The 21,018-nt window shown below is 37.5% G+C and overlaps 1 protein-coding gene and 1 pseudogene across 1 annotated transcript in view; both read left to right on the top strand.

Moving 5' to 3' along the window:
- Positions 1-82: 82 nt before the first annotated feature.
- Positions 83-21,018, top strand: part of ERMAP (erythroblast membrane associated protein (Scianna blood group)) — a 33,213-nt gene continuing 12,277 nt past the window's right edge. The window contains exons 1-2 of the mRNA XM_007110055.3: positions 83-147; positions 10,057-10,186. Coding sequence (XP_007110117.1) covers positions 10,093-10,186 — 94 coding nt within the window. The 5' untranslated portion in view covers positions 83-147; positions 10,057-10,092. The remainder of the gene's footprint in view (positions 148-10,056; positions 10,187-21,018) is intronic.
- LOC102980564 (peroxiredoxin-1-like) lies at positions 15,200-15,886 on the top strand (annotated as a pseudogene).

Genomic DNA, 21,018 nt, shown 5'->3' with positions numbered 1-21,018 from the left:
TTCTTTCCAATAGAATACATTTGATCACTTTTTTTTTATACAGCAGGTTCTTATTAGTCATCAATTTTATACTCATCATTGTATACATGTCAATCCCCATCGCCTGATTGCCGCCTTCTTGATTCAGAAGCTTGTTAGGAAGATCAAGTAAGCTCCTGTTTGCCACAGAGCTTTGAAAAGGGAAATCGTGATGGAAGTATAAATAGCCAATATAAACAAAGGGAAATGTTCAAGTTCACTGATAATCGATAATTTTAAAATTACAATTTTATAACTATTTACAATAATTTTACAAATTGAAATAGCTGGCTATCGTTTTTCATTAGATTATCAAAGACTGGACAAAATGGTAGCTAAGTACTTTGACAGCAGATATCTTGTACAGTCTAATAATAACAAAGACAATAATAACTACCTCTCTTCTGGACTTATATTACAGGCACTGTTCATAGAGCTTCACATTTATTAACTCATGTATTCCTCATAATAAGTACGTATAATAATGTGAATATATAATAATATACTATTATTGTCCCCATTTTACAAATAAGGGAACAGAGGCACAGAGAGTTTGTGACTTCTCCAAGGTCACACAGCTAGTAAGTGCCCTAGCAAGTATTTCAGCTAGGATTTAGGATAGGACAATGGCCTATCCAAAAGAAAATGTGTTCAAACCCACTCCTTTTGTTCCTCTAAGGATTGGGCAAGAATTGAAACAAAGGATGGATTCTAAGCAACAGAGAAAGTGTAGCCCAGATGGACACTCATATTTTCAGTCAAAGTGTAAATTATCACAACCTTTTGGGAAGCCAGTTTAGCACTGCATTTCAAAAGCCTTGAAAATGAACATGACCCCACAAAAAGACAAATACTGCATTATTCCATTTCTATGAGATATCTAAAGTTGTCAAACTCTTAGTAGAATGGTGATTGCCAGGGGCTAGGGAGAGGGGAAAAGGGAATTGTTCAATGGATATAGAGTTTCAGTTTTGAAAGATGAAAAAGTCCTAGAGATCAGCTGCACAACAATATGCATATAGTTAATACCACTGTACTGCACACTTAGAAATAATTAAGATGGTAAATCTACCTAAGGAGGTAAAAGACCTGTACTGGAAAACTATAAGACACTGATGAAAGAAATAAGACACAAACCGTTGGAAAGGTGTACCGTGTTTTTCATGGAATGGAAGAATTAATATTGTTAAAATGACCATACTACCAAAGGCAATCCACAGATTCAGTGCAATCCCTATCACAATACTAAGGGCATTTTTCACAGAACTAGAACAAATTTTAATATTTGTATGGAAACAAAAAAGAGCCCAAATAGCTAAAACAACGTTGAGAAAGGAGAACAGAGCTGGAGGAATCATGCTCCCTGACTTCAGACTATACTACAAAGCTGCAGTAATCAAAACAATATGGTACTGGCACAAAAACAGACACATAAATCAGTGGAACAGAATAGAGAGCCCAGAAATAAACCCATTAGTTGTGGTCAACTAATCTTTGACAGAGGAGGCAAGAATAGACAATGGAGAAAAGACAGTCTCTTTAATAAATGGTGCTGAGAAAACTGGACAGCTAAATGTAAAAGAATGAAACTAGAACATTTTCTAATACCATGTTCAAAATTAAGAGGAGGCAAGAATACACAATGGAGAAAAGACAATGTCTTCAATAAGTGGTGCTGGGAAAACTGGACAGCTTCATATAAAACAATGAAATAGAATATTCTCCAATGTCATGTACAAAAATAAACTCAAAATGGATTAAAGACCTAAATGTAAGACCAGAAACAATAAAACTCCTGGAAGAAAACGTAGGCATAACATCTTTGACATAAATTGTAGCACTATTTTTTTGGATCTGTCTCCTAAAGCAAAGGAAATAAAAGCAACAACAAACAAATGGAAAATAATTAAACTTAAAAGCTTTTGCATAGCAAAGGAAACCATCAACTGAATGGGAGAAAATATTTTCAAATGATATGTTCAATAAAGTGTTAATATCCAAATTATATAAACAGTTCATACACTCAATATCAAAAAACCAAACAACCCAGTCAAAAAAATGGGCAGAAGACCTGAATAGACATTTTTCCAAAGAAGACATACAGATGGCCAACAGGCACATAAAAAGATGCTCAACATCATTAGTCATCAGAGAAATGCAAATTAAAACCACAATGAGATATCATCTCACACCTGTCAGAATGGCTATCATCAAAAAGACACAAATAAAAAATGTTGGTGAAGATATGGAGAAAAGGGAACCCTTGTACACTGTTGGTGGAAATGTAAATTGGTGCATCCACTGTGGAAAACAGTATAGAGTTTTCTCAAAAAACTGAAAATAGAACTACCATATGACCCAGCAATTCCACTCCTGGGTATGTATCCGAAGAAAACGAAAATTTTAATTCGAAAAGATACATGCACCCCAATATTCATAGTGTCATTATTTACAATTGCCAAGACATGGAAGCAACCTAAGTGTCCATCAACAAATGAATGGTTAAACAAGATGTGTCATATATATATATATATATATATATATACACAATGAAATATTACTCAGCCATAAAAATGAATGAAATTTTGCCATTTGCAGCAATATGGATGGACTTGGAGGGTATTATACTAAGTGAAATAAGTCAGACAGAGAAAGACAAATACTGTATAATATCACTTATATGTGGAATCTAACAAATAAAACAAACTAGTGTAGTGAGTATAACAAAAAAGGAACCGACTCACAAAATAGAGAGCAAACTAGTGGTAACCAGTGGAGAGAGGAAAGTGGGGAGGGGCGAGATAGGGTTAAGGGCTTAAGAGGTACAAACTATAAATAAGCTACAAGGATGTATTGTACAACACAGGGAATATAGTCAGTATTTTGTAGTAACTATAAATGGAATATAACCTTTATAAATTGTGAATCACTATATTTTACACCTATAACATGTAATATTGTACATCAATTATACTTCCATTAAAAAATTTGTTTAAAGCTTAAGGTGGTAAATTTTATGTTATGTGGGGTTTTTTTTTAACCACATTGAAAAAAAAATAAGCACAACTTTGACTCAGCAACTACACTTTTAAGTTATCCTAACTAAATAATCAGAGATGGTGCTATTCCTAAGAGTAAAAAACCAAAACAACGAAAATATTTATAAATGGGGTCAATTAAATAAATTATAGGATAGCTATAATGGGATTCTATGCAGCCATTAAGATGACATAGAAGAATTTTTTATGTAATAAAATGTTTTTATTTTAGTAAATGAAAAAGTTACAAAGAGGCATATACAACATAGTCACAATATTTGTTTTATTGTTTCAGAAAAGATTATTATATACAGATGAAAAAGAGGCTGGATGGAAACACCAAATTACAAATTAGAATTAAGAATGGAGATTATTTTTATCTTCTTTGTGCTTTTCTATATTTTCCAAAATTTCTACAATGAACATTTAAACTTTAGCAAGATTTATACTTTCTTTTACATTTCCGTCACATTGTACACTTTATAAAGTTCATATAAGCTCTGGATTAGATTACAGCTAGAGACAGGGCAGGGACTTTAGAAGGCTTTACAAAACCAACAGAAACAGACTGGATATAGGGTATTAAGTAGTGGAAAAGCCAAACTGGAAGATTGGAAAAAGAATGGAGCCACTGATAAAAGTGAAGGTATGATGAGTTGGCTTGGGAAAGGATGAGGAAGAGGATAAGTCAGAGGTGTGTGAGTGTGTGTGTGTGTGTGTGTGAGAGAGAGAGAGAGAGAGAGAGAGAGAGAGAGAGAAACTGTCACATCCAAAAGAAGCAGCCTAAGGATATGACAACTAAACGTAAATATGGTAAGTTGGATGAGATCCTGGAGCAGAAAAAAAAGGACATTAAGTTAAAAACTAAAGACATTTGAATTAACTATGGACTTTAGTTAATAATTGTATCAACATTGGTTCATTAATGGTAACAAATGTGCCATACTAATATAATACGTAAATAGTAGGGGCAACTGTGTGTGTGTGTGTGAGAGAGAGAGAGAGAGAGAGAGGGAGAGGGAGAGGGAGAGAGAGACAAAGAGAGACAGAGACAGAGAGACAGAGACAGAGAGAGCTAGTTTACACTTACAGGTGGCAATAAGCAAGAAGAGTTGTCCAGTAAGTATAGGGCTGCAGAAAATCACAGGTGTGTAGATACTGGTTTGGGATTCTTCATCAGGAAGGTGAAGGCTGGAGCCAGGAGGGAGTGAAAGTCCCCTCTCTGTTCTTCCTCCATGAGTTTATGATCTCTCTTTCTCTCTCTCTCGACCATCAACAGACTCTTGGCCAGTCTACAAAATTCCCTGGTTGATCGAGTCAGTGTTTACGTGAATATAACTATTCCTAAGAGTAAAAAAGAATATTTTTACAGTGTATACCATACTAAGATTACATTCACTTTATTAAACAACTCTACAGCTCTTTTTTTCCTGGAGTCAAAAATTGCCTATTTTTTTCATTTGTGTAATTATCTATGCATCTACTGTTAATTATTCCATAAACTCTCCATCAGGACTATAAAACGTCTTTCTATCTGGTCACATGAATCCGATACTTTTCAACTTTTTTTTTTCCCTTAGAGACATTCTTCCTTAGGCCTATCCTCCTCTCGCTCCAAGCTGTCGTCTTGGCTTTGCTATCCAACTGTTGTCCTGAGACTTCCCATAACCACATTCTGGGGACTTGCATCTCCTCTCCTGTGCCAAATCCCCTGTCTCCTGGATATTCCTATTTGTGGCTTATTCTCTCATTTTGGAGGGGCTCATTCCCTAGTAATTTCCCCAGAATAAGTTCATGGGAGGTACATTTTTGAAACCCTGCTTGTCTAAAGATGGCTTTATTTTGCTCTCACACTTGATTGACAGTTTGGCGGGGTACAGAGTTCCAGGTTGGAAATCATTTTCCCTCAGAATTTTAAAGGCATTGATCCACTGTTATCTAGCTTCTCATGTGGCTAGACTCTTGAGAAGTTTGATTTATTCTGATTTCCTTTACTTCTTACGTAATTTTTGTTTGTTCACTTGTTTCTGGAAGCTTTTAGGACATATATTTTTCCTTTATCCTTGATGTTTCGAACCTTCATCATGATAAGTAATAATAATGTAAGGCTTTTTCATTCATTGCTCTAGGTACTCAGGGGTCCCTTTCAATCAGGAAACATACAGTCTTCAATTCTGGGAAATTTTCTCTCTGTTAGATTCCCTTGTTTTTTTCATCATTTTTCTTTCATTTTCCATCCCTTGGTTTTGTTTATTCTAACTTTATAATAGATTTTTTAGTAGTTACATTTTTATGTATGTATGTATGTATGTATTTACTTGGCTGTGCCGGGTCTTAGTTGTGGCATGCGGGATCTTTTAGTTGCGGCATGCAAACTCTTAGTTGTGGCGTGCGGGATCTAGTTCCCTGACTAGGGATCGAACCCAGGCCCCCTGCACTGTGAGTGTGGAGTCTTAACCGCTGGACCACCAGGGAAGTCTGCATGAGGGATTTTTCTGAAATTTATCCTGTAGTTTTTCTGTTGAATTTGTTCATTTCTGCTATAAAATTTTAATTTCCAAGTGTTTTTCCTGGTTCCCTGACTTTCCTTTTGGTAGCCTCTTGCTTTTATGTTGTGGATTCAGGATCTTCTCTTATTTCATGTTTCTGAGGATATCAGTTGTAGTTTTCTGCCATTTTCTTCCACTTCCTAGATTGTCTCTTGTTGTTTATTTTGGTCTCTAGCTTTCAAGTTAGAGATTTTCCTCAGATAATAATACTAGCTACCATTTATTGGGTGTAAAGCACAGTTCTAAGCATTTTACATGTTTTAACTAATTTAACCCTTACACCCAATGAATGAGCTACCATTCTTATCCTCAATTTACCAAAAAGGTAGAAACTACTGTGTATAAAATAAATAATCTACCGGATATATTGTACAGCACAGGGAATAGAGCCTATACTTAATAATAACCATAAATGGAACATAACCTTTTAAAAAAGTGGTTTATTTATTGTTCTGGTGTATGAGACTATGATAAAATTCTAAAAAGTCAATTTTCCTGAAAAAATCAAGGAAAGTATAAAAAAAATTTACTAGTAAGGAGAATTCCTCGGTGGTCCAGTGTTTAGGGCTCTGAGTTTCCATTGCAGGGGGCACGGGTTCCACGCCTGGTCGGGGAACTAAGATCCCTCATGCCACATGGTGCAGCCAGAAAAAAAATTTACTAGTAAGGAAACTGGGACACAGAAAGGTCAAGGCTCTCATCCAGGTCACACAGCTCAGAAGTGGACCTGAATCTAATCAAACCTGTAGCTTTCCAGTTTCAGAAATCTGAGGGATAGAGAAATAAATTAAATGTTACCGCAAGAACGCAACTGGCCAAATCCAGAATGCAGGACGTTGTACAAGACAATTTACCAACAATCAAGGGTGTAAGGAAAACTTTTTAAATTTAATTAATTAATTAATTAATGTAATTCATTTTTGGCTGCGTGGGGTCTTTGTTGCCGCACGTGGGCTTTCTCTAGTTGTGGCAAGCAGCGGGTACTCTTTGCTGCAGTGCATGGGCTTCTCATTGCGTGGCTTCTTTTGTTGTGGAGCATGGGCTCTAGGTGTGCGGGCACGCGGGCTCAGTAGTTGTGGCTCGCAGGACCTGGAGGGCAGGCTCAGTAGTTGTGGTGCACGGGCTTAGTTGCTCTGCGGCATGTGGGATCTTCCCAGACCAGGGATCGAACCCATGTCCCCTGCATTGGCAGGCGGATTCTTAATCACTGCGCCACCAGGGAAGTCCCTGGTTATCCTTTTTAAATATAGCAGCTTGTACATGTCAATCCCAAACTCCCTAACTATCCCTTCTCTCTACCCTTCCTCCTGTGGTAACCATAAGTTCATTCTCTAAGTCTGTGAGTCTGTTTCTGTTTTGTAAATACGTTCATTTGTATAATTTTTTTTAGATTCTGCATATAAGCGATATCATACGATATTTCTCTTTCTCTGTCTGACTTACTTCACTCAGTATGACAATCCATGTTGTCTAGTATGTCCATCCATGTTGCTGCAAATAGCATTATTTCATTCTTTTTTATTGCTGAGTAAGATTCCATTGTATATATATACACCACATCTTCTTTATCCATTCATCTGCTGATGGACATTTACGTTGCTTCCATGTCTTGGCTATTGTAAATAGTGCTGCTATGGACACTGAAGTGCATGTATCTTTTCAAATTATAGTTTTCTCTGGATATATGCCCAGGAGTGGGATTGCTGGATCATATGGCAACTCTATTTTTAGGTTTTTAAGGACCCTCCATACAGCTTTCCATAGTGGCTGCACCAACTTACATTCCCCCATCACTGTAGGAGGCTTCCCTGGAAAAGGAGCATTTCAATCACCTCAGATAATTGTGGATATTTTTTTTCTGATGCAAGAAGAAACTTGACAAGTGGTAGTTGCTTAAAGGTTAATGCAGCATGGAATCTAAAACCATACCAGTGAACTCTTCCTTTCTTTCCCTGCCCATCTTTATTGAGATATAACTGACATATAACATTGTGTAAGTTTGAGGTATACAATCCATTGATTTCATACACTTATAGATTGCAAACTGATTACCATAATAAAGGTAGCTACCAACCATCACGTCACATAATTACCATTTCTTTTTTGTGCTGAGAACATTTAAGATCTACTCTTTTAGCAACTTTCAAATATATAATACACCAATGAACTTTTTATACTCTGTTCCAGTAAAATCCACCAGATTGTCTTGCATATTGGTGGCTCTTTTACTTATGCATAGTTGTCAAGACATGTATTAGTCATTTAGAATTTATTGGTTCACTGTGCAGATATTTCAAATGTTGACACATTTCATTGTATAACATAAAAAACTCGTATTCACTAATGTCACTACCAATCTCATCAGAAAAATCTTCCTTTCCTGGGAAACTATCAAGCTCACAGTAGCAGATAAAACTGCTAATTTCCAACCAAAATATCAAATCACTTTGGCAACAAATACTGTCAGTTGTTTTCCTTCAAGCGACAGGTGCCCTTTGTTCATTTTAGAGAAAACACCTGCCAAATACCCAAGTCTGAATAACAATAGTTTGTCTGTTGGTTATACTTTCAGATAAGAATGAAGTTCAGGGGGACTTCCCTGGTGGCGCAGTGGATAAGACTCTGCGATGCCAATGCAGGGTTTCAATCCCTGGTCAGGGAACTAGATCCCACATACGTGTTGCAACTAAGAGTTCACATGCCACAACTAAAGAGCCCGCGTGCTGCAACTAAGGAGCCCTCCTGCCGCAAATAAGACCCGGCGCAACCAAATAAATTTAAAAAAAAAAATGTTCATAGCAGCACTGTTTGTAAAAGCAAAAGCCCAGAAACAACCCTCACTTTTATCAATGAGGGAATGGACAAATTTTTGGTATATTCATACAATGATCTACCTCACAGTGGTGGATGAACGTTCCAGAGTTCTATCAATCAATACGGATAGATTTCAGGGTCTTAATTTGTACTCCACCCAAAGCAGGGTGTGAGACAAATTCTTCAGTGCAAGAGTTTATTTAGGAGGTGATCCCAGGAATCAGAAGTAGCGAGTGAGAAGAAAATGATGAAAGGGACTTCCCTGGTGGCACAGTGGTTAAGAATCTGCCTGCCAATGCAGGGGACACGGGTTCGAGCCCTGGTCCGGGAAGATCCCACATGCCGCGGAGAAACTAAGCCCGTGCGCCACAACTACTGAGCCTGCGCTGTAGAGCCCGTGAGCCACAACTACTGAGCCCACGTGCCACAACTACTGAAGCCCGTGCACCTAGAGCCCATGCTCCGCAACAAGAGAAGCCACCGCAATGAGAAGCCCACGAACGGCAACAAAGAGTAGCCCCCGCTCGCCACAACTAGAGAAAGCCCGCACGCAGCAACGAAGACCCAACGCAGTCAAAACTAAATAAAATAAATAAATCAATAAATTTATTTTAAAAAAAGAAGAAAAGGAAGACAAACCAATAAGATGTGCATTACTGAGCTACTGATGACAGTAGCTCATTCCCGCTGAGAACTCCCTGAGGAATTGTGTGGAATACAGCTCAGAATTGTCCCTCTGAAGATGTGGGGACTGGACCATTTTCCACTTACTTCCACCCCCCCACTCCCTGCCCCAAACCCCATTGATCAATCCCCTGGGGCAATAACTTTCCTGAACCCCTGGGTTACACACAGGCTGAACAGCCTTCTCAAGCTTTGTAAAGAGCCCCAGTCAGATAAGCGAAGAGCTGCTGTGGCCTGCGAGGTGGCATGCTAGCAGCTTGCCTTCAAGCTCAGCTACCCCGAAATTGAGTGGGCTGAGGGGACATGGTGTGAGCTACCATAGGTGTCAACTGGACTCAGAAACTAATGTTGAGTGAATAAAGGAAATCACAGGGAATTATGTACAACGTGCTCCATCTTTATAAAGTTCAAAAATACATAAAAGTATATAATGCATGGTTAAGGAAACACTTATGGATATTATGCATATAAAATTATGGATATTCTGAAAGCAAGATAGGCGGGAAAGGGTTTATCACATATTGGGGGACAGTCAGCAAGTTTATCAGAAAGCACATGTCAGGGTGCAGTTGGAGATAAAGGTAGTGAGTTAAAGAAGGTGGCTAATTGGTGGGTGTCTTTGAAACCAATCTTCAGTTTTACTCTGATTTGGAAAGTAAAGAGGAGCAAGCTTTTAAGAAAGGGTGTGATAGGATCAAAATGTATCGAAAGCAATCACTATGCAGTTGGCTTGGACAGGAGAAGGAGCTGAGGCCAAAAGTCCCTTACCCCGGCAGCGCTGGGAGGCTTCCCTGCTTTTAGGGAGTTTCCTCTTTGCTCTGCTCCTTTATCGGGGCAGACAGGCAGGGCGTGGCTTGTTGGTGTATAGGAACAGCTGGAAGGGAGTCTGTCGGGCAGATGGAGCCCCTGGCTGAGGGCTTCAGGCATTAGAATAAAAGATGAACTTTTCCCAGGCCCACCTCCGGAGTCCTTCCTGATGTTCCTGCCTGATGCCTCATCTCCCTGAATGGGCAGAGGTATGTTCCCAGCTTGGAGACTCCAGCTCAGCCGGTGAGGATCAAAGGGCCCCTAATTCCAAAGGTGGTGAGTTCTCCTCCCTCTCCCCTCTCTTTGTTCTTTTTAGTCCTTTGATTTTCTCAGGATCCTCAGGTTTGTTGGAGAAACTATCCCCTTTCTTCATACTCACAAGAACATTTTAGAGGATGAAATGGAGCGACAGGAAATGAGCACAAAAGGGGACAAGTGACAAGGGGACTGGATGGGTTTTGTCAAAAGACTCACCTTTAGATATTATCATCATCTTTAAGTATGACAGCTGTCACCTAGTTAGCCCTTACTCTTAGCCGGGTCCTGGCCGTGTGCTTTCAGACAGAACAGCTGTAGATTTGCTGGGTCTATCTTTTTTTTTTTTTTTGCGGTACGCGGGCCTCTCACTGTTGTGGCCTCTCCCGTTGCGGAGCACAGGCTCCGGACGTGCAGGCTCAGTGGCCAGGGCTCACGGGCCCAGCCGCTCTGTGGCATGTGGGATCCTCCCGGACCGGGGCACGAACCCGTGTCCCCTGCATCAGCAGGCGGACTCTCAACCACTGCGCCACCAGGGAAGCCCTTGCTGGGTCTTCTTAAGCTGCTTGGAGTTATCAAGGGAACTGCCATTGCATGTTTTTTTTTTTTTTTTTTAGAAAGAAACACTTTTTAAAAAAATTAATTAATTTTTGGCTGCATTGGGTCTTCGTTGCTGCGTGCGGGCTTTCTCTAGTTGAGATGAGCGGGGGCTTCTCTTGTGGCAGAGCATGGGCTGTAGGTGTGCGGGCTTCAGTAGTTGTGGCACGTGGGCTCAGTAGTTGCGGTGCACGGGCTTAGTTGCTCTGCGGCATGTGGAATCTTCCTGGACCAGGGATTGCACCTGTGTCCCCTGCATTGGCAGGTGGATTTTTTTTTTTTTCTGCTTAAAAAATGTTTTTTAATTTTATTTATTTTTTTATACAGCAGGTTCTTATTAGTTACCCATTTTATACATATTAGTGTATACATGTCAATCCCAATCTCCCCACCACCACCCGCCACTTTCCCCCCTTGGTGTCTATACGTTTGTTCTCTACATCTGTGTCTCTATTTCTGCCAGGCAGGTGGATTCTTAACCACTGCGCCACCAGGGAAGTCCTCACTGCATGTTTTTTTCTGCTTTAGAAGTTTTTGAAATTAAACTGTTTCAAACTTAAATGTAAATGACTTCCTGTGGGGAAAAATATTTCCAACATATGTAGTAGAAAAAAAAATTTGTTACTATATGAAGAATTTTACAAAACATTAAAGAGACAAATGCCCAAATAGAAAAATGGACAAAGTATAGACAGGTAATTGACAAAGTCCAAATGACAAAGGAATAATCAAAGAAATACAAATTAAGATGAAACACAATTAATTATTTTTAGAGAGATATTGCTACTCATTAAAATAACGAAGATGTAAAAAAAAAAACCCAGTTTTGTTACTCATTAAAATGACAAAGGCACTTCCCTGGTGGCACAGTGGTTAAGAATCCTCCTGCCAATGCAGAGGACATGGGTTCAAGCCCTGGCCTGGGAAGATCCCACATGCTGCGGAGCAACTAAGCCCGTGCACCACAACTACTGAGCCTGCACTCTAGAGCCCGCGAGCCACAACTACTGAAGCCCGCGTGCCTAGAGCCCATGCTCCGCGACAAGAGAAGCCAGTACAATGAGAAACCTGTGCACAGTAAGGAAGAGTAGCCCCTGCTCGCCTCAACTAGAGAAAGCCCGTGTGCAGCAGTGAAGACCCAATGCAGCCATAAATAAATAAATAAATAAATAAATAAATAAATAAAATAAAATGACAAAGATGTTAAAAAAAAAAACCCAGTGGTGGCAAGGTTGTGGAGAAACAATTTCATACACTTTGGTAAATGGATATGACCTCTCTGGAGGGCGATTTGGCAATGCAAATTAAACGTCTCACCATTTCAAAGATGGGAAACTCAAGGCCTAAGAGTTTAAGTGACTTCCTTAAAGTTACAAAGTCACACAATTAGGAACCAAGCCAAGCCTAGAACTAAGCCTTATAACTTGGCCCTCAATCCACTATCAATTGTAGTGATAAAGCTTATAATAGCAATGCATTGGGAAAAAAACTGAATATTCTACAATATGGAATTATTTTAAAAATTCTTGCATATTCATGATGGAACACTGAAATCATTAAAAGAATATTTGATGGCATGGGAACACTACATAATATAGTTCTTGGTGAAAATGTTGGGTATTAAAATAATATATACAGTATAGTCCTACTTTTAAAAAAAAGTTATATACATACACAGAAAAAATATTTGAAGAACCATATTGTCTTCAGGTGGAGGAATTACAGGTGATTTCAAACATTTTGTCCTTTTTTTCTTGCAATTTCCAGATTTTCTATAATAGCTAGGATAAAAAAAGCAGTAAATTTTATTTGATAAAAATTATAAAACAACTGAAATGCCATAGGGCTATGCTGGAGGTGACTTGGATTTGGTTGACCGTGGGTGCCTGTCAGGGCAGGGAGCGTCCATCCCAGAGGGCAAAGAGAGGGGCCCCAGAGCCTGAGGGAATTTGAGGCCAAAGACTAGGGCACTTCAGATGGCCAAAAAGCACATGAAAATATGCTCAACGTCACTAATTATTAGAGAAATGCAAATCAAAACTACAATGAAGTATCAGCTCACACCGGTCAGAATGGCCATCATCAAAAAATCTACAAACAATAAATGCTGGAGAGGGTGTGGAGAAAAGGGAATCCTCCTGCACTGTAGGTGGGAATGTAAATTGGTGCAGCCACTATGGAAAACAGTATGGAGGTTCCTTAAGAAACTAAAAATAGAGCTACCATATAACCCAGCAATCCCACTACTGGGCATATATCTGGAGAAAACCCTAATTCAAAAAGACACATGCATCCCAATGTTCATTGCAGCACTATTTCCAATAGTCAAGACATGGAAGCAACCTAAACATCCATCAACACAGGAATGGATAAAGAAGATGTGGTATGTATATACAATGGAATATTACTCAGCCATAAAAAGAACAAAATAATGCCATTTGCAGCAACATGGATGGACCTAGAGATTATCATACTAAGTAAGTCAGACAGAGAAGACAAATATCATATGATATCACTTACATGCAGAATCTAAAAAGTGATACAAATGAACTTATTTACAAAACAGAAATAGACTCACAGACACAGAAAACAAACTTATGGCCACCAAAGGGGATAGAGAGGGGATGGAGAGAGATAAATTAGGAGTCTGAGATTAACTTATATATATACTACTGTATAGAAAATAGATAACTAATAAGGGCCTACTGTATAGCACAGGAAACTCTACTCAATACTCTGTAATGGCCTATATGGGAAAATAATCTAAAAAAGAGTGGATATATGTATGTGTATAACTGATTCATTTTGCTGTACACCTGAAACTAACACAACATTGTAAATCAACTATACTCCAATAAAAATTTAAAAAAAAAGACTAGGGGAGATAGTGAGAAGAGAGGGCTTTTAGTTCCTTGAAGTAGGATGGATACAAGAAAAAAATCAAAATCTTATATATAGCAATGAAAAAATATATATTTATATATAACAATTTGGGGACCTAGTGACCTACAGGTGACTTACAGCAAAGGTGGCATCTAGACAGCTGATGATGGAAAACTCTCACTCACCATCTGTTCACCCTTTTATTTTTTCAGTCCTTTTCTTCTACCCTGTTTCCCCTCTACCATCTTTTAGTTTCCTCTCTTGTTCTTTGGTTTCTTCTCCCCACCTGGCTTGGAAACTTCCATTGAATACCATGGTTCTCCTTCACCGTTGCTCTGCCCATGGAAGGCACTCTCAGAAATAGAATCTGACTAATCCTCCTCTTAACTCAGTAATTTTGTAATCTGAAACATCAAGTTTCCAAATTAGGTTATTTCTAGTGGAGAACTGAAAGTTAGACAAACACTCTTGAAATGTTATTTTTCCTTTTCATGAAGCAGAATTATAGCATATTGGAGCTGGAAAGGAATTTAAAGCTTCAACTTGTCAAAATTCTTTAATTAAATAAATTTCATTTTTGCTAAATTTAGTTTCATGTTGCACATTTGTTCATCAATATATTACACTTTATCAATAAGTTAGGAAATAGAGATGTGAAAAAATTGCCCATATTTCCAACCACCTTAATAATTAACAACTATTCATATTTTATAGGACTTACTTTTAGTTCCTTTCCTACACACTCTTTAATGTAGTTATAATCATTGTAAATGTATTATTTTGTATTTTGCTTTTAACACATCATTAGTTTTCATTTGAAACATAGGCTTGATGAACCATAATTTACTTAGTCATTTCCTTATCGATGTACCTATAGATGGTCCAGTTTCTCACTATTATACAAATACTACTGACATCATGTAAACTTTTGTATTTCAGATTCTTCCCTTAGAGTAGATTTCCAGACTATTTCTCACTGGATCAAAAGGCAAATACATTTCCTTACTTCTTGTTATTTCCCAATTTACAATGAACTCAGCAAATGTAAATGAATCTCTCAATTTAAAGAAGGAAAATCAGGGCCTAAGAGTTTAAGTGACTTGCTCCAAGTTGCAAAGTCACACAGATAGTAGAGACCAAGCCAAAACTAAAACCAAGCCATCTGACTCCAGTCCTCAGTTCACTAGGGATATAAGCCTTTCTTTACCTTTTGGTTTTATTTAGCCTTAGATTTTTGGGAATGTTGCCACTAGCTTACTCTCTGCTCTTCTCGGATGAGATTATGAGGAAGGAAATTCACACCTTTAATAAAAAAGCTAAGATCTCATATCACATTAGTCACACTCTACCCAACAACAGCAAAACACACATGAAACATTTACCAAAATAGACCATATGCTAGCACACAAAGCAAGTCAATAAATTTAAAAGGATTCAAGTCATACAAAGTATGTTTTCTTGCCACAACAGAATTAAATTAGAAATCAATAACAGAGGCCTGTCTTCTTCCTGACTGGTCCTGGTGGTTTCTGTCTGAGAACTGCTGATAGCAATATGTTTTCAGGAAATGCCAAAATTGGGCACCTTGCCCCGCAGTTCAAAGCAACATCTATTATGCCAGATGGTCAGTTAAAAGATATCAGCCTATCTGACTACAAAGGAAAATGTCTTGTGTTATTCTTTTACCCTCTTGATTTCACCTTTGTGTGCCCCATAAAGGTGATAGGGCAGATGGATTTAAGAAACTCAACTGCCAAGTGATGGGGTGCTTCTGTGGATTTTCACTTCTGTTATCTGGCATGGATCAACACACCCAAGAAACAAGGAGGACTGGGACCCATGAACATTCTTGATATCAGGCCTCAAGCGCACCATTGCTCAGGACTATGGGGTCTTAAAGGCCCACAACACACCCAAGAAACAAGGAGGACTGGGACCCATGAACATTGCCTTGATATCAGACCCCAAGTGCAACATTGCTCAGAACTATGGGGTATTAAAGGCCGACAAAGGCATCTCATTCGGGGACCTTTTTACTATTGATGATAAAGGTATCCTTTGACAGATCACCATAAATGACCTTCCTGTCTGCCACTCTGTGGATGAGACACTGACACTAGTTCAGCCTTCCAGTTAACTGACAAACATGGAGAAGTGTGCCCAGCTGGCTGGAAGCCTGGCTGTGATACCATTAAGCCTGATGTCCAGAAGAGCAAAGAATATTTCTCTAAGCCGAAGTGAGCGCTGGGCCATTTTAGGGCCAGGCTGTAGTAGGCGGCCATAAAACAAAACCTCTTTTGTACTATTGTCATGCTTAAAATACAAGACCTTACACTCAGCCTAGATGTGGTGTGGGACAGGACAGGCCTTTCCTGCAGGTGTTGGGGAGGCCAGCCTTTCTTCCTCTGGGGGGAATGGTCTGAGCTGTATTATGGGGCAGACCAACTGATGTGTACAGTAGTAGGATATCACTTTTGATCTTTTATAGTTTCTATTAAACTTGAACTGAGAAAAAAAAGAAATCAATAACAGACAGTTATCTTGAAAATTTTCAAATATTTGGAAACTAGATAACACATTTCTAAATAATCCATAGGTCAAAGAAGAAATTTAAAGGGAAATTAGAACATATTTTGAATGTAATGAAAGTGAAAACCACTACATATCAAAATTTCCAGATGTCACTAAGGTAATACCTAAGGAGAAATTTATGACTAAGCAACTAATGACTATATTAGAAAAGAGGACAAATAAAGTCATCTGTATTGTACTAAATGACAGTATTAGGAAAGAAGATCACAAATCAATGACCTAAGCAACAAGGAAAAGAAGAACAAATTAAACCCAAAGTAAGCAGAAGAAAGGAAGTAATAAAGATCTGAGCAAAAACTAATACAATAGGAAACAGAAAAACATTAGAGAAAATCAATGAAACCAAAAGCTGGTTCTTTGAGATCAATAAAATTGATAAATCTCTAGTCAGACTGATCAAGAAAAAAGAGATACGAACTACCATTATCAAGAAGGAGAGAGGTGACATTACTACAGATTCTATATATAGTAAAAGAATAATAAGGAAATATTATGAACATACTTATGCCAGTTAATTAAACAAATTCCTTGAAAGAACTCAAACTACCAAAAATCACTCAAGAAGAAATAGATAACCTGAATTACCCTATACTTATTAAAGAAATTGAATGTGTATTTACAAACCTTCTCATAAAGAAAACTCCAGGCCCAGGTGCTTTCCTGATGATTTCCATCAAACATTTGAGGAAGAAATAATATTAATGCTGCACAAACTCTTCCAGAAAATTGAAGAGGAGGGAATACTTCTTATTTCATTCTTTGTGACCAGCATTACCCTAATTACCAAAGTTAGAAAAGGATATTACAAGAGAAGTACCCATATCCCTCATGGACATAGAGGCAAAAATTCTTAAAATTTAAAAAAATTTTATCCAAAGATATATAAAAAGGTCACTACCTCATGACTGACTGGAGTTTACCCCTAGAATGCAAGGTTGGTATAATATTCCAAAAAATAAACCAATGTCATTTACTATATTAGCAAACTAAAATTAAAAATCATACGTAAAAAATAGGCTCTTCGGCCACTTGCAGTACTCAGCTACAACCATTGTTCCCAGGATAGTGATCCGTATGTACATTGCACCTTCCTCTGGCTCCACGGTGATTAAGAAGAAACAGCAAGATGCGCTTGGTTTCTTAGAAGCTAACAAAGTAGGATTTGGAGAAAAGGGTATTGCAGCCAGTGAAAACAATTGAAAGTGGATGAGAGAAAATGTTCCTGAAAAGTCGACCAGCCAAAGGGTAACCCCTGCCACCTGAGATTTTCAATGAAAGTCAGTACCATGGGGACTAAGATGTCTTCTTTGAAGCCAGAGAAAATCCTTAAGAATCCTGAAAAAGGAGTCTCCAAAATTATCTTGGCTTCAAAAGAAATAGCCTTAATGTTGAAATAATAGATTAGTTGGTGTTTTCACATGCAAACAATCAAAATGAATACATAATTAAAATGTGAACGTTATGATGAGAAGAATGGGAGATGAACATAAAATGTTAAGTAGATGTCATGGAATAGTATTGTTGTCTGCTGACATTTTATGTACCTCAGTGATTTTGAAAAGCAAACACCTGTTCCCTTTTTTGGTATTATTATTGCAGCTTAAGTATATCTGTAGCTCTACACTGAGTAATTTTGAAAGGAGAGTGAGAAAGAAAGAATCTGTCTCTTGTTGCCAAATTGCCTCATTAGTTTTAGTGAACAAAAATATGTACCTTTCTGATGTGAAATCGTTGTGATTAAAAAGTAGTTGCAAATAATGTTTATATTCAGACATTATAATTTCCTATAGTAATTATAACATTCCTATTCTTTTGAAGTTGAAACTTCTATGTACTGAACCACAGGTTTTCTAAGCTTCTAAATGTAGCCTTTCATTGCATATTTCAGTGGTCAGAACAAATGACCACACACACACACACACACACACACACACACACACACCACACACAAAGTTGTATTCAGTTGACAAGTTTCTTGATTAACTACACAGCTATGATGCAATCACGTTACTAATTTGCTTGCCCAGTGAAATATGCTTATAAATGTTATGGAAGTGGAATGGCCGATAAGTTTAAAATGGCACCCTTTTGCAAAGAGCTCAGACTTTTAATGAACTATTTTAAAATGGGTTGGAACTGGGAATTCCCTGGCAGTCCAGCGGTTAGGACTCCACGCTTCCACTCCAGGGGCACAGGTTCGATCTCTGGTCAGGTAACTAAGATCTCGCGAGCCGTGTGGCATGGCCAAAAAAGAAATAGGTTGGAACTCATTTTTCCCCTTCTAAAACAACTTGTGATCACGAATGCCATTATCTCTCAGATATTTGACCTTTTTGTTTCAGCTTAGGCGTATATTGTATGAGTACGTTAATCTAAGCAGAGAGAATCTTTTCTATGCCTCTATTCCAGAGAATAGCAGATAAGAGGATAATAATAATCCTTTTATATTTAATAATAATATAATTTCATTATAATTTAATATTATTAAATATTATTTTATTTAATAATAATCAGATAAAAGGATCAATTTTAAAACTGTTAATTTTGAAAACTTCTAAGAAGCCAAAACATCATGGCCTAAATCACCCAGAAGACATATATATTGTATTTTAGTTCCACGTTAACTTTCTATCGATACTTTAGTTCCACAGTACTAAAAGCAAACACCTTTTACTTTAAAGTACTTTATCATATCATTTGGTGTATGCAAGTCTGTGCTCTTTGACAAAATCAACATATAATGAAGACATGGCTTTGTTTACTGAGATTCAAACTTGATGCAATGCTTTAAAATAAACTCAGTACTTTCAGAAACATTAAAAAAAACATATGTATAAAATAAATAAGCTACAAGTATATATAGTACAACAAGGCAATATAGCCAATATTTTAGAATAACTATAAATGGAATATAACCTTTAAAATTTTTGAATCACTATGTTGTACAACTGAAACTTATATAATATTGTACATCAACTATACTTCAATAAAAAAGGGGAAAATTGTGTGACCATCTCAATACATACAGACGTATCAGTTGGCAAAATTAACATCCATTCTTTTTTTTTTAACATCTTTATTGGAGTATAATTGCTTTACAATGGTGTGTTAGTTTCTGCTTTACAACAAAGTGAATCAGTTATACATATACATATGTTCCCATATCTCTTCCCTCTTGCAACATCCATTCTTGATAAAAACTCTCAGAAAACTAGAAAAAGAAGGGAATTTCCTGACCTTGATAAAAGACATCTATGAAAACCTTATGGCTATCATTATATCTAATGGTGAAAGAAGGAATGTTTTCCCTAGGATCAGGAACAAGGCAAGGAGCCAAGGCAACAAGGCAAGATAAGGAAATAAAAGACATTCAGATTAAAAAGGAAGAAGTAAGACTGTCTTTACTCATAGGTGATGTGATCTTCTATACAGAAAATCCTATGTAATCTACAGAAATGCTAGCATTAGTAAATGAGCTTAGCAAGGTCAGGGATATAAGACAAAATAAACAAAAATCAATTGTATTTTTATATGTTAGTAATGAAAAATAAGAAATTAAAATTGATAACTTAATACTATTTATAATAATATCAAAATATTAAGTATTTATGAGTAAAGCTGACAAAAGATGTGCAAGATCTATACACTGAAAACTATAAAATACTGCTGAAAGAAATTAAAGAAGACCTAAATAGTAGAGAGATAAACTGTTCATTGGCCAGAACACTCAATATTGTCAAGATATCAATGGTCCCCAAATTGTGTCATGTACATTGAACTTTAGGAAGCGAAATTATGCTTTATATTTATTAGGGGAACTTTCTTCATAAAGGAATTTCATGATAACCACACTGAGAAGTAAGGAAGTGATTTGCGCAATTTGTAACTCATGCTACAAGGCTGTGCATTCATTCATTTACTCATCTATTTATCCATGTTTTACATTCTACCTACTTCCAGAAAGGATCCCATCAGTTTGCTTGCATGATACCCTGATATGTGCAAGATAGCCTTGTTCTGAGTGTAAAATGAGGACAGTAATACCTATTTTTCAGGGTTGTTGTCAATAGCAAAGATAATATATGTAGAGTACCTACAGGTGCAATAAATTGGAGCCATTATGGATATAGAACAATATTAATAACTCAAAAATATATTTATGATTTAGTATTAATTCAATCTTACAGTAACACAATGTTGGTTGTTATAATATTGATATATTATAATATAAGTTAACTGAGGACATGATGGAAGAAGGCCATCCTGGCCAACCAGATCAGAAGAATAGATCTGGAGATCAGTACGGTGACCAGATAGAGGGTTATTACATCCATGTAAGAAAATAGGAAATAAAAGATTTGGCAGCACTTAATTTTCCACTCAAAGCTCTGAGAAGAGATGTTGTAAAGCAACTGTGGCTGTGGCTTCTGATTTTGGACCTCAGGGGGCACTTTCTGCTGTGCTTCTTTGCCTCCTGGACTGTGCGTGCCTTTGCCCAAAGTGGACTCTGTTTTTTCTCCTCTTTCTCCTTCCCTTCCTGGTCATCCTCCTCCTTCTTTCAATATATTTGTTTCCTGATAATCACAGTTATTCATGTTCAAGGTAGAAAATTTAGAAAAAACACAGGGAAAACCATAAAGATCACCTTCACTCCCCTCTCCCACCCTCAGAAATAACCACTGCTTAATAGCTACATTTTTGCCTTTTTTTTTTTTTTTTTTTTGCGGTGCGCGGGCCTCTCACTGTTGCGGCCCCTCCCGTTGCGGAGCACAGGCTCCGGA

Source organism: Physeter macrocephalus, chromosome 3 (assembly GCF_002837175.3).
Source record: "Physeter macrocephalus isolate SW-GA chromosome 3, ASM283717v5, whole genome shotgun sequence".
NCBI classification, from domain to species: domain Eukaryota; kingdom Metazoa; phylum Chordata; class Mammalia; order Artiodactyla; family Physeteridae; genus Physeter; species Physeter macrocephalus.
Note: the sequence above shows the minus strand (reverse complement) of the source record. Positions and strands in the feature narration are given on the sequence as shown.